This window comes from Armigeres subalbatus, chromosome 2 (assembly GCF_024139115.2).
Source record: "Armigeres subalbatus isolate Guangzhou_Male chromosome 2, GZ_Asu_2, whole genome shotgun sequence".
In the NCBI taxonomy this organism is placed as follows: domain Eukaryota; kingdom Metazoa; phylum Arthropoda; class Insecta; order Diptera; family Culicidae; genus Armigeres; species Armigeres subalbatus.
The window spans coordinates 424,345,168-424,358,893 of NC_085140.1; the positions used below are offsets into that span (position 1 = coordinate 424,345,168).

The following is a 13,726-nucleotide window of genomic DNA, read 5'->3' on the forward strand; positions in this document are numbered from 1 at the left end:
GTGCAGCACAGGCCACTCCGGCCTTAGTCTGATGATAAATAAATAAATTATGGCTAGCGTGGAAAGCTGGATTCTAGCAGTCCTCAAGAGGGGCCCCATCGTGGTCAGAGTCGACATTAGCGCCACGATATGTCCTGACGTCGATAATGTCGGAGTAGTGCCATCCATCAATCAGAACGTGGTCGATTTGTGACTCTGTCTGCAGTGGTGATCTCCAGGTATACCTATACGGGAGGCTGTGTTGCAAGTAGGTGCTGCGGATGGCTATATTCTTGGAGGCGGCGAAATCAATTAGTCGTAGGCCGTTTTCGTTCGTCAGCCGCTGAGCGCTGAACTTCCCAATAGTCGGTCTAAACTTCTCCTCTTGGCCAACCTGAGCGTTCAAATCTCCTATGATTATTTTGACGTCGTGGCTTGGGCAGCTGTCGTACTCACGTTCCAGCTGCGCGTAGAATGCGTCCTTATCATCATCAGTGCTTCCGAGTGTGGGCTATGGACTAAGTATGCAGAGTGGCTTAGAAATACCATATCTTTATGCCCGCCAAGTTTCATTCGATTCTGAGATGGTGCTGTCAACCGCTGGTCGAGTTTGCGCGAAATTCGTCTATAGTATAATAGTTTCTAATGCAGACAAATTAAGATCTGTGAAGCGGGGCAAAGTTCGTTTAGTCGATACAGAAAACTAGATCTGTAAGTATAAAATCGGTCTATTTGTGTACCAGATCAACTGAATTAATGCTAAAATTGAATTACTGTTTTGAGTGTGTGGAACAACTTATTCCAAAAAGAGTTTTCGATATGTTGTCACGGACTCCTCCTCCCAATACCAGTTTTATGTGGTTAAAATTAACGGCAAACAATAGAAATCATCCATAAACTTCGTGGTTATTTTATCAAGATTCAAACACTAGTCAAGCTTTGTCACGTTTTCAAGATTGGCCACATCATGACGAGGCACATAGTCCTTTTAGGTCTACAGGTGCCTTATATCGGCGCCAAACTGCTTACAGAATGCTTTTTTCATTGCTTTGGCCACAAAACTTAATCTAACTTGACGACGATGAAATCATGCTGGAACGACTGGCCGACGAAGGAAATGTTAATTAAAATTTCGGTATATATTCAGCAAATCCACACCTTTCCACAGCCATAACACTTGGAGAATGTTTCCCTATACATAATACTAACTAGGGGAAACCGCCAAATGTTGAACGACTAATTTCTTCGCCTATTGTTGAACTCCCATAAGAAATGCACGTGCGTTCAACAATAGGCGAAGAAATTAGCCGTTCAACATTTGGCAAATTACCCTATTTGCTGCTATTGAGGAGCTTTGGCACCGCCATTCATCAACTGTCGATCCAATACTGATTTTTAGAAGCTGAAATTTTATTTATCATCCCTCATCGCACCTACCTCTCTGTTTCTATTATTCATCGTGCGGTTGGCTGCTATCAACAAGTTGGAAACCGTTGGTGTTGATAATGGAAAGCCAGAATAAAAAAGCCATCTACATATAGATTCCTACGCATAAAAGGGGAAAAGAGGGATTGATGTATGACGGTTGGCTTAGAAAGTCCGACAACCGTCAAGACCGAACACAGGATGCCATCACTCATTTTTTGGTTTCCATTGCGAATATCAATAGCTTATAGGCCTGGAGGGTGCCTATTTTCACACTCCCACACATAAATTTCGCGGTTTGCAAAGTGCTCTTCAGCGTATATTTTGATTAAGGCAATTTCTAAATTCTGGGAACGTAATTCTAGTAGGTATTTAAAGTAGGAGTAATTGTATGTGCAGAATTGACTTCAATTACTTCAATTACTAACCTAAGCATTCGGTATAACAGTTATATCGAAGAGCAACATATTCAAGGGCAATGAACCTTCGTAACCCCCCGGACGTATTTAATACGATGGTACCGGATCGTGTAACAATCTTGCCATCTTCCAATTGGCAATCCTACGTCTTTGTTCCAAAGACTCAGTGAAGTTGTGTCATTACTAAGTTGATAATTTAAGTTTTTTTTCAGACAAGGTGATTAAAATAGTTTGAGAGAACAAATCAATAGAATAACTTTAATGTTGAAACTATCCACAAAGTACAAAGGATTCTACAATGCAAAGACACGCACGGTTCAGACATAGAACAAAATCATCTCCTATATTCCAACGCATTCCCCACAGAACAGAAATCCGATGGCGTACGACGTGCTTATGAGACGTGACCAAAAGCCGTACCACAATTCAATGATAGGGGAGAGTGCCAAACAATGTAATAGTTGATTCTTTCCATCAGATACACATAGTATGATAACGATTCGTGTTGTAAAGTGGCTCATGAAAATTGCGAATTACTCTTGTCTCAATCTTCCACTTCATGTCATTAATTACTAAACTCCCCTATTTGAGTGTGTGACTGTGTGTGCTTATGCTGCTAAAATCGAATTTCACGCTTACCGATTTCCTTAAGTAGGTCCCATTCATCCTGCAGGAAGGCACCATAATGGCCCCGTTTGGCAATCGCCTGCGGACAGCCGAGATTGATATCGATTGCGTCGCAGTGGTCCTGAGCCAGCAAGGCAGCCTCCACCAGCACCTTCGGGTCGTTGCCGCAAAACTGCGAAAGACGGAATCGAAAGAGGCACTGTTAGGATTCCGCCAAACCTACGCGTCGCAATTTATTTAATGCTGCAAAGTCGCTCCGCTGTAGTTCGGAATTTGGCATAAAATACTGCATACATCGGTTTCAGCAACAGAGACAAACGCGTCGCGTAGGTTTGGGGGAACCTTTAAGAGAAATCATCAGAAATAGTATGTTTGTGCATACGTATGTGACTCCAAACGAGTGTGGTAAAACATGGTCAGTTATTAGTAGGACTGCGATTATTGTCGATGGGTGACAAATCCAAAGTGAGCAATATCGAACAAAATGACCGGTTTATTGGTCGTCATCGGCATCAGTTTATGTCGCAGTACACTTGCCACCCAACCTAGCACGTGCTGCTTGCACCGATGTCGTTCCAGCTGTGACGGGTGGATGATTGAAAATCCTGTGCTCCCCGCCAGGGAGTCATTTCCTCTGTAGCCAGCAACTAATAGCCCATCAAAGACATCCCTAAGCACATTAAACGGTGCTTACCTGAATGATGAGTGGTCGATCTTCGGGGCACGTTTGCAACGAATCCTTCCGGTACTTTGGATCCTTGCTGAAGCAGCTGCTGTGGAACATTGGCGAGTAGCACAGTTGGGCACCGTGGCGGCGGCTCAACAAACGCCAGGCCAGTTCGCTGGCATCTACCATTGGAGCTACCTGTTGGAGTATTAAAGTAACGTATAATAGACTGGTACAAAAGTAGAAGCATAAGTATTAGAGCGCTAGAGGCGTTGTAACCCCATACAGCATTTGTGATCAACTTGGTTCAACCATAGTAACCCGGATTTGACTCTTCCTTGATCGAATGGTCCAAGAAAATTAAAAATCCGTCGAGAAACGGCTGAGATATTAACGATCAAAGTCTATCATATTTTCGTGACGTTTTTCGATTTTTTGAAATCGTAAAGTGTACCCCAATATAGAAAAGACAGACGTAGTTCTACGTAAAAAATCAACTCGGCCCAAGAACTTCAAGTCGGACCGTGCTGCCAAAAGACCAGGAGCCTTTTTTTAGAATATTTGAATCTTTCATCGTTAATAGGAAAACTGTCTAATACGTTTACGCTATGTCGTTATTTATAAATCTCTCGATTTCAAAAAGTGAACAAAATATTGTTTTAAGTGTTTGTAAGGAATTTAAAAAAGCCTAGAGGTAAGATGTGCGGATATGAAGCAAGGCCATGCTGAGGGTGGCTGGGTTCGATTTCCGGTGCCGGTCTAGGCAATTTTCGATTTGGAAGTTGTCTCGACTTCCCTGGGCATAAAAGTATCATCGTGTAATGCCTCAGGATATACGAATGCAAAAATGGTAACTTGGTAACCATTGGTAACTAATTGATGCAGCTGCTCACCAGTGGTGGAAATACTCGCTTAACGAGTAGGAGAAGAGTATAATTTTGCCCACCAGAAACACTGCATACGCGCGAACCTGCTGCTTGCATTTTCTTGGTGCTTGCTTTGTTCGCGAGTATAGGCAGAGCAAACACAATGAGTATGGCAGTATTTTGTTGGCGAGTAAAAATAACGTTCGCCAGTTCCTCCGGGATTTCCTGCAGGAATTCCTCCGGAAGTTCCTTCAAGAGTTCCCCTGGAAGTTCCTCAAGGAATTCCTCAGTGAGTTCATCCAGGAATTCCTCCAGGAGTTCATCCAGGAATTCCTCCCTAAGTTCCCCCGGAAGATCCTCCAGGAATTCCTCCCTAAGTTCCCCCAGAAGATCCTCCAGGAATTCCTCCCTAAGTTCCCCCGGAAGAGTTCCTGCGGAAGTTCCTCCAGGAATTCCTGCGGAAGTACCTCCAGGGATTCCTGCGGAAGTAACTCCATGAATTCCTGCGGAAGTACCTCCGGATCTTCCTCCAGGATTCCGGAAGTTCCGCCAGGAATTACTCCGGAAGTTCCTGCAGGAACTCTCTCAGAAGTTTTTAGGAATCGTTTATAATAGCAATCTGAATTAACTGCGAAGAGTAATGTGATCTATAGAACTATAAATTGTCCTCGTAATATATGGACAGCCTGGCCTCAGAAAACTGGCCTTTTCTGGAACTATGGACGAAGCAAATGGCTTGAAGTATCACATTATTTATCAAATACGCGCTTTCTCTAATAATTTTTAAAGTTTTACATTGCTTTTGTAGAAATCAAGAAAAAATACAAACATTGCTTAGAAGCAAAGGCAACAGTTTAATGGCAATGTTTTAAATTCAATATTCATAGTAATCGTAGAATTCAATACCACTTAGGAAATCCTGTCATAAATGGTTTTCGTCTAAATATTGAATTCCAGACAAGAAACTTTATAATTCTTTGCTACTCCCTGAAAATGTTCCCTTCGTCATACAATATTTCTGACTAAGAGTTAGAATCGTTTAACAAAGAAGTATATTTCTCCACAGCAATGGATTGAAATGTATTGCAAAATCCAGACTTTTCCACAAATTTTACATTTATTTGGTTTCCTACGAAAATATGGGGCCTAAAATACAAACCTACAACTGCTCTTTATGCTTTAATGGAAAAGTGTTTGCTTCTTCGAGCAGATACCTGATTTCAGAGAAGACACGTTCCTAGTTTAGAGAAGTTGAGTGTATTGTTTTAGCGTGTTGTTATTGACTTGTTATTGAAGTTCCTCCAGGAATTCCTGCGGAAGTTCCTCCAGGAATTCCTGTGGAAGTTCCTCTAGGAATTCCTCCGGAAGCTCCTTCAGAAATTTCTCCGGAAGCTCCTCCAGGAATTCCTCCGGAAGTTTTTCCAGGAATTCCTCAGGAAGCTCCTCCGGATCTTCCTCCAGGGTTCCGGAAGTTTCGCCAGGAATTACTCCGGAAGTTTCTGCAGGAACTCTCCCAGAAGTTTTTAGGAATCGTTTATTATAGCAATCTGAATTAACTGCGAAGAGTAATGTGATCTATAGAACAATATCAGGAACACTTTCTCCCTTTTTTTTGCTAAAGCTGACCGAAATGCTACACCGAATTTTCCTCAGGAACTGTATACTTATTACGCTTCAAACGACCAACTTGTTCAACTGACCATTTCTCCGCATGTTCCAGAACATTTTGAAGAATCACTTAGTCATCTGGCCATCCGAAATGAATGAGTCTTTGTATTGATCTTGCTCGCTCATGGCTACAACACTCAATTTCTAAAAAGCCGCAGCTTTGTAAGACAAATTATCGGAATCGACAACTTCTTTGGTCCGGAACTTCCGGAGGACCACTTACAGGTCTTCCAGGATCAATAGGTGGTCCTTGAACATAATTTTGCTCTCATATTGCTATAAAAAAATGAACACTGCTTCGGATGTTCCGTATGTCCTCCCGGAGGACCTGTTAGTGGCCACCTGGGGTCAATGAGTGAGTGATTAGAAATAGTCGCATCTTACTGGGGCAAATGGGAAGAATCAACCAGTTCTCCGGGTGTTCCAGAACTTCCGGAAGACCACTGGGGTCACAGAGATCAATGAGTGGTAAGATCGATAAAAAATAAGATGAGAAACAAGGCCCTTAGATCATTTCAAGAAGATTGATACCCATATTGTTGGGGTTCCATTGAAAAATGCTTATGACCTCTCTCGACCCCTCTGGCAGGGCTGGTAGCGATCAATGCTGCTCAAAATAGTGACTTTACTGTCCAACGTTGTCGAAAAAAGAGACCAAATAGTGACCTTCATTTGCAGAAAAAGTGACCAAATAGTAACTTTCAAGATCTCAAAACTCATGTATGATTTGAATCTTGGTGAATTCTTGCATAATTCGAATCATCCAACTAATTCACCTCAGGAAGTTTTGTATTTTCGCCTCGATTGATTTTTCGTCAAATGAGTGAAACGAAGGGATTATGCATGAAAAACTCAAGCTCCTTTAAAACTGCAAACGAGTTTACTCGCGCGTGAGAACTTTATGAATGAGATTTGGAATGGTTTTACCAGTAACACTTGCTGTTGTAGAAAAAGTGATCAAGTTAAGAACAAGGCGGTGAGTCACGAATTGTTACACGGTTTTGTTGGAATACCAGATATTGTAGGACACCTCGGTGTTGATAAAAGATAGCTGGGAAGCAGGTGCCCGGCGGAATCCATTAGAAGGTCGGACCCTATTAATATTTTGGTTTTACACTGGTTTCATAACACTCTTGAAGGGTAAAATGTGATCTTCTAGAGCGTTATAAAACTTAAAATGTTACTTGGAGAATGTTCGGTTGGTTGCTGGCTGAGCAAGAATCTAGTAGGATGAATGCACGTAGCTGGTGAGCAGAACATCGAGACGCGTTGTGTATGCATTGGAGACGGGCCACTTGTACAGGTGCATGTGCTAGAGAAGTACGACCATTTGTACGAGCAACGGAAATATACCAGGGATTGTTTTGCAAGGAGGAGGCGTAGCCTCAGCGTTAGAAGGAGCAAAGAGTGTCGCGATGCGTCCACCCTAAGGAGGAGTGTTGGAATACCAGATAGTGTGGGACTCCTCGGTTTTGATGGAAGATAGGTAGGAAGCAGGGACCGGCTAGTTATACTTGCTTTTGGTTAGATATGTGGAAGATTGTTATTGATATATTGTATATACCCGTTGATTGAATGAAGAGAACTGAAGCTGCTGGCAAAATTAACAGCCTGCCGTGGAGCAGAGGGAACTTCAATATTGCTTTATCTTTGTAAGGGAGTTTAAATTTAAACAACAATTTTGCAACAAGTTGTACATTATTGTGGGGAACGATGTTTTGTATGACTTCGAACTTTTTCCTACAACCTCTGTATGTGAAAATGCCTTTTTATGATTGAAAATCATGTAATAATTGCTAGATATAGAATTTTTTCGAAAATATAATCGAAATTAGATTCATCTGTTCATTTGAAAAACTTTAAAAAATAAAATTATGCCATTCAAAAAATAAGACTGTTTCTAGAAATAGCACTGCTGCATCATAAAATATATTATGAACATTAATGGACAAATAAAGCGACCGTAGTAACAAATTTAAATATATTTTTGAGATTAAAGACTCGACGTAAGATGTAGAGAAAAACTTTCGAAGTTCCTTTATGAAATCAGGGGTTTCTTATGCTTAATCTAATAATTCTACTAAACAATACTTTCTAAATGAGAATCTTAAGGTGATTATACAATCAAGCCATGTGGTGAGTTTCAAATTCACCACACGGTTTTCTACTCCTATTATCAAAAGTTCAAGTCCAGCGTAATACTTTTCGTACAATGCTGAAATTAAAGTCGATTGCTTAACATGAGTAATCAAACGATCTACGAATGTTTCATCCCCATGGGCGTTGTTGTTCTCTCAATTCGTGCTCTTGAAAAATCACTAGAAAAAGCACGTGGTTTCCAAGATGGCCGATTTGTGGCTTTGTTGTATAACCACCTTAAATGTATTAAATTTGCATCGGGATTACATTAATTCACAATTAACCATAGTACAGATTTCTACCAGAGGCCAAATAATCATTTTTGAATCTAAATAGTTTGTTCAGGCTTCCAAAATTCCTTAAAAAGAAGTTTCTTCGGAGTATCAAACGGTAGTTCAAATTCAAAATTTCAAAATATTGAAAATTTCACTGTTATTTTATTTATCATCAGAATATATTTGGTGGAAACTTCAAGATGCGATCGTTTGAACAGTTCCTCGCTCAATATTGGTTTTTTTGAAGCATCAGAAAATTCATGTAGAATTATAAAGATTCAATTTCAATAGTTCAATTGATTATGGAGTTTAATAGTTTTTTTTTCAAACATATTATAAAATCAACAAAGTCTGTTAGATTTTGAAATATGTTTGAATTCACGATCGCATTCTGCTTACCTCACATTACATGCATGAATGGAATAGAACATAGAACATAGAATCTGTACATTAAATTACTATTGGAAATCTAATAACTGAGGCTTAAAAGCTGGTCAAGTATTAGTGGGAATTTAAAGACAAGAAGAAGCTAAGAGCGACTTTCGGGCTAACAAGCCATTTTTTTTATACATCCATCAGTTTTACTATAAAGCAACTTTATCGACGAGTTCACAAAGCGTTACATTATTTGAAATTTCTTTCCCATGCTAGGATCTTGTACCCCTACTTGTACTTGGATGTAATTATTTTGATCAAAATAGTTGAAAATAGGGACTTTTTACGAGAAAAAGTGACTTTAGTGACTTGAGCTCGAAAAAAGAGGCTTTTTAGTGACTTACCCGAAAAAAGTGACCAAGTCACTAAAAAATGACCCGCTACCAGGCCTGCTCTGGGAACCTGTTATGAAATGGCCACTCGAATGTTCATACGTCTGTTATGCCCAAGATAATCATGACGTCAACCTGCTGTGGAAGTTTCAAGAAGTTTGATACCAAAATCCAAGGTCAGTATTATCGAATCAGGACTGTAACCGTTAGTTCCAACTTTTAAACTTGTTGGCTCCTCCACAAGTTCCCTGCCTAAGGGTCTGTCTCATTTGGAGAATTAAACTTAAAAGTGACAGTTCGAAAATTAGCAAATAACCCGGTAATAAGAATGGCTGCTGCTGCCCAGCAATTCCAATAAGACATCGATGCAAAATGATTCGATATCTGTCAAAATTAATCTTGCTCTGCGAGCAGGGTTATTTGGTAATTATTGAAATGTCACTTTTAAGTTTAATTTCAGTTTAATTCTCCAAATGAGACAGACCCTAAAAGCACCCCTGCCAGTGAGAACCTATAATTCCTAGACCCATCCTAATAAATGTAACTGACAGCCTCGCTGGTGGCTGAATCCTTAGCTGTCAGAAAAAATGCGCAGAGCCACCCGTTTAAGACAGTTGCATTCGTCATAGGCACTCGCACTCACACTCATTGACAGCGGTTCGGGTTAAGGTCGTACGTAACCCGCCGACTCAAATTTGGGTTACGCTTGGAAGGGTAGCCAGATTTTGAGCCGAAGGTTCACATTCGTTAAACTTCGGGTTTGTATTGAATTTTTTTCTACCTTTACCTTATAAAAACGGAGGAAAGATCTCGCACGGGTTCTTTATCTGTTTTTGACTAGTGAGATCAAAAGTGCGCGACGCGTGAAATAAAAAAAAGTTATTATTAAAACGTGTTAAAAAAATAGTGTTAAAAGTATAAATTTTTTTTTGTGTTTGTCTTTTTAGTAAAAAACAGTAGAAAAATTATATTAAAAGACACGAACGAGCTAAAATATCAACTTAAGTGGTAGTAGTACAGTTAGTGATTAAAAGGGATAATAACATTGTATAAATAATCTTTATAACGTGTCTATCCTATAGTTATTTCTTAGCTTTTATGAGGAAAAAGAGTGCTTTTGAAGAAAAAATAAGTTAAGAAAACAAAAAAGAAAAGAAAAGGTAAATGAATAACTATAAATAGAGGTTGAGGTTATGGTGTATTTGTACGGTGTGTAAGGTGGTGCAAAATGGAGTATTTGTGGTTCTAATTTCCCATGTGAAGGTCCAGAACTGGGCCTTTTCTTTTGTCTTTTGGACGTCTGGAGTCCATTTAGGATTTCCGGTAAGGGTCAGCAGGAATTCCGAGGTTAGAGGCCAGACCTAGGCCATCGATTACCCGCTGGTCAGAAGCGAGCCACTGAAGCACCGAAATTCTCCCGACGCCATCTTGGGATCAAGCTCAAACTACCACGTGACCTCAATTGGGAAATCAGGAGGTTCTTGCTGTTTGGTGGCCAATCCGTCTCGAGAGACCTCAGTTCGGCCAACCCGCTTCATCATCCGGCCAATCCGCTTCCTCGTCTGGCCAATCCGTCGCGAGAGCCTTCAGTCTGGCCAACCCGCTTCATCGTCTGGCCAATCCGTCTCGAGAGCCTCAGGTCCGGCCAACCCGCTTCATCTTCCGGCCAAACCGCCTCGAGAGCCCTCAATCCGGCCATTCCAGTTTGATGCTCGATCGGGGCCAAATCACGTCACCAGTTCGGCCAATCCGCTTAGACAGCCAGACGAATCATCCGGAAAATCGATCCGTGGCCAACCCGCATCGTTGACGACCTGTTAGTGATCGGCATTCAGCATAGTTGCCTGACACCACCCCTCACCATCGCCTACCATCACCAATCACCGAGACGAACCGCCGTTTCGTCCAGTTATCCCGGCGCCCGGCCGGTCACACCACCAAGCTAGCCAACGTAGTCATCTGAACCGCAAGTACACCAATGTAAAAAAAACCTCTTTATTACCATTCATGCCCCTGCGAGGGTGAATAAATTTAGAATGTAAGCTTAAAATGGTAGATGGCTTCATTTAAGACTCACTCCCAAACATTATATGCTCTTTTGATTAGTTTACGATTTTCGTGTTACCTGAATTGAGGTTCCCAGTTTTTGGTCTGGCTGGTCCGCTATAAGAGAACCTTTTTCACCTTGATTTATTCTCCTTGTTATGAAGTTTGACAATCGAATCGACGTCCAGAATCCAGCTTCTGATCAGGTGAGTGCCGAAGGAGTGTTGTAAGGATCTCTGACAGTGCAACGAGTAATAAGCGACCCCGTGCTCGGCAGTGTTTCCCAAACTTATAATCCCATTGAGCAGCCAGGGGCTTACAGGACACATCCCTGAAAATCCGGATTTCCCGGGCAGCAGCGTGACCGATCCAACCCAACAACAGCACGAAGGAAGGAAACTCGGAATCGAATGAGCCCAAAACTGTTGAAATCGGTTGAAAATTGCCTAAGATACAAGCATTTCAGTTTTGTTGGTACCCGGGTAGCCTGCTGGCCATTTAAAGGGTAAAAAAAAGTCGGAATCCCTTCCTCCACCCCTTCTTGATAAAAACTTCCATCAATGAGTCAATCGATTACAATCGATTTTAATCGTCATTTTTGAGGACCTGACAGAGTTTCAACATCTTGCTATGAAAAATCCTTCAGATATCGTGAATTGAATTCCGAAAAGGTACCCGGGTACCCAGCCGGCCACATAAGGGTTAATGAGATTTGTCATCATTTCACATAGTGAAATTCTGGATTTCGGCGCCCCCCTAAGGCTTGGCGCTCTTGGCGGGGGCAACCTGGCCAACCACGCGCTACAGCGCTTCAATTAAATTTTGAAATTCGTTTTGATTCTAACATAGTTTTTTAAATTGATTATCATTGAAGCGTTACAAAGCACGCCAGGTTAAAGCTAGATCAAACTAATTCGTTCGTTCGTAGATATTCACAAGAATTTTTTATAGAAATTTTTTCATGAAAATTCAGACGAATGAATGCAGGAACGCTACTCGGGCGAACCCTGCATATATTGTGGGAAGAATATTTCGACCTGATATCTAACGGTTTTGGCAGACCGATTCAGACCGTACTTCAAAGATCGTGCGTCTATCTCTACATAATCAATCACACGCAGCAGTGTTTTTCATATTTCGCATTCGCACTGAAACCAAAGTGTCGTCAATGCAGAGGATTTTTCTTTATTTCAGACAATGTTGCACAAAAATTAATTAATATTGTATAACAGATATTGATTTCTTCTTAAAAATACAAAACAAAATAAGACAATTTGATTACAGATATTTTTAAATGTAAAATATCACTATCCAGAAATTGTCGAAATAGAACAAGAGAAAATGTCATTATTTATTGTTCTTGATCCATAGAATTACCTAAATATAAGCAACACATTATGATACAGGCTGAGAATCGAAGTGAAGGAAAGTAAAGCAAAATCACGGTTCACGCTGTTCTATAATCAAACTTACCACATACTTCGGTGAGCCCAGAGTTTTCTCGTAAAACTCAAATCCTGTTAGCTTTGGCCTTTTGCTGTCTATCGCACCATGACGAGCGCCAACTACCGATGCGGATGATGACGAACAGGATGTCGCCCCAGGGACCCGTGCCACGGATGTGCTTTCAACGCCGGTGGTGCTGATGACGGTGGCGCTACCACCGTCCGTCTCCATTGCCTCCGGTTCTGCGGCTGATGCCACCGCAGGTGTTGACAAAGCGGCTGATCGCACAGGTGGAGGATGCTCCTCGGATCGGATGCTCTCGTCGTCGTGGCTGGTAACCATAATCTGTCGTTCCGGTGGGGCGTGTCGTATTTGGTTTTTGCCTTTTCGACGGTGTTCTGCTCGAACGGGGCCGATTGCTGCTAACTGGGAATCCTTTCGTGGTGGGGGTCAAACTAATTTACACGGGAAGGGGAGCTGCCAGGTGATGAAAGTCCACGTTGCTGATCCCAATCGAAGCTTACCTGAAATATACGCGTTCCGAAGTCAAGTGTATCTGGAAGAAAGAAAAACGAGTGTTTCGGTAATTTTTTTAATTTTCAAAGTCATAAACGAGTGCGTGATATGCTTTTGGAATTTTACTTGTTGAAGTAGAAAACTCATCAGAACAGTAGAAATTATCTTTTTTTTCGCTCAAGAAAGGGTCTACAAACATCTGAACAGCGACGTAAGCAAAAATTGTGCCATCTTTGCATTCAACATTCAAATGCGATCCAATTTAATCCAGCTTCCGTTTCTTTTTTGGCATTTCCATAACGAGTGAAGAGGTATTCTCGGAATGTTTATAATTATCAAAAACAATCGTGCCATGAGGCCCATGAAAACCCCCTTGGAATGGTTATTGCTATGCAAATTTTCCTTTTAGGATTGCTCAATTATGCCGTTCTTGTCGTTCTCGTCGCTCAGCAGCGGCTCTTCAAAAAAGTGTCTATTTTCTCACCCTAGCTTTAGGTACTATATCTATATCTTCTTCGTCTAGCAGTGTGGTGGATATATCTACAGGGTGCAGTAAAGTTGGGATGAAGCAGTGTAAAATGCACCAGCGGGATAAAATAATGTAATAGAGTACTGCATCAAGACTTTTATTTTGCAAATCAATGTCGAAACTGGAGTTCCACAAAAACTAGGAAAAAGCTGGCCCAGATCAGTTGCGTCCCTCCTTATCGCCACGGCATTTGCAGTCAACACGAATCAGAAACACTTCATTGAATGAAGCTTGATTTTCCCAACAACTGCGCTCCACTCGAAGCAGCAACAATTTCTCAGAATACTTCCGATTGATAGTTATTCTTGGTTTAGAAGCAAATCCTAAATAAGAATTTGAAAGCCTAAGTCCGACAGG

At 41.2% G+C, this 13,726-nt stretch overlaps 1 protein-coding gene across 5 annotated transcripts in view; it reads right to left on the reverse strand.

Annotated features, from left to right (window-relative positions):
• The window catches only part of LOC134213488 (tRNA-dihydrouridine(16/17) synthase [NAD(P)(+)]-like), a 359,207-nt gene that overhangs the window by 15,591 nt on the left and 329,890 nt on the right, over window positions 1–13,726 (reverse strand). For 4 of the 5 annotated variants that reach the window (XM_062692578.1, XM_062692581.1, XM_062692579.1 and 1 more), the window contains 3 exons: window positions 12,352–12,880; window positions 3,145–3,315; window positions 2,463–2,622 (listed from right to left, as the gene is read on the reverse strand). In XM_062692578.1, coding sequence (XP_062548562.1) covers window positions 2,463–2,622; window positions 3,145–3,315; window positions 12,352–12,666 — 646 coding nt within the window. In that variant the 5' untranslated portion in view covers window positions 12,667–12,880. The remainder of the gene's footprint in view (window positions 1–2,462; window positions 2,623–3,144; window positions 3,316–12,351; window positions 12,881–13,726) is intronic. The other variant, XM_062692582.1, reaches the window with a different exon arrangement.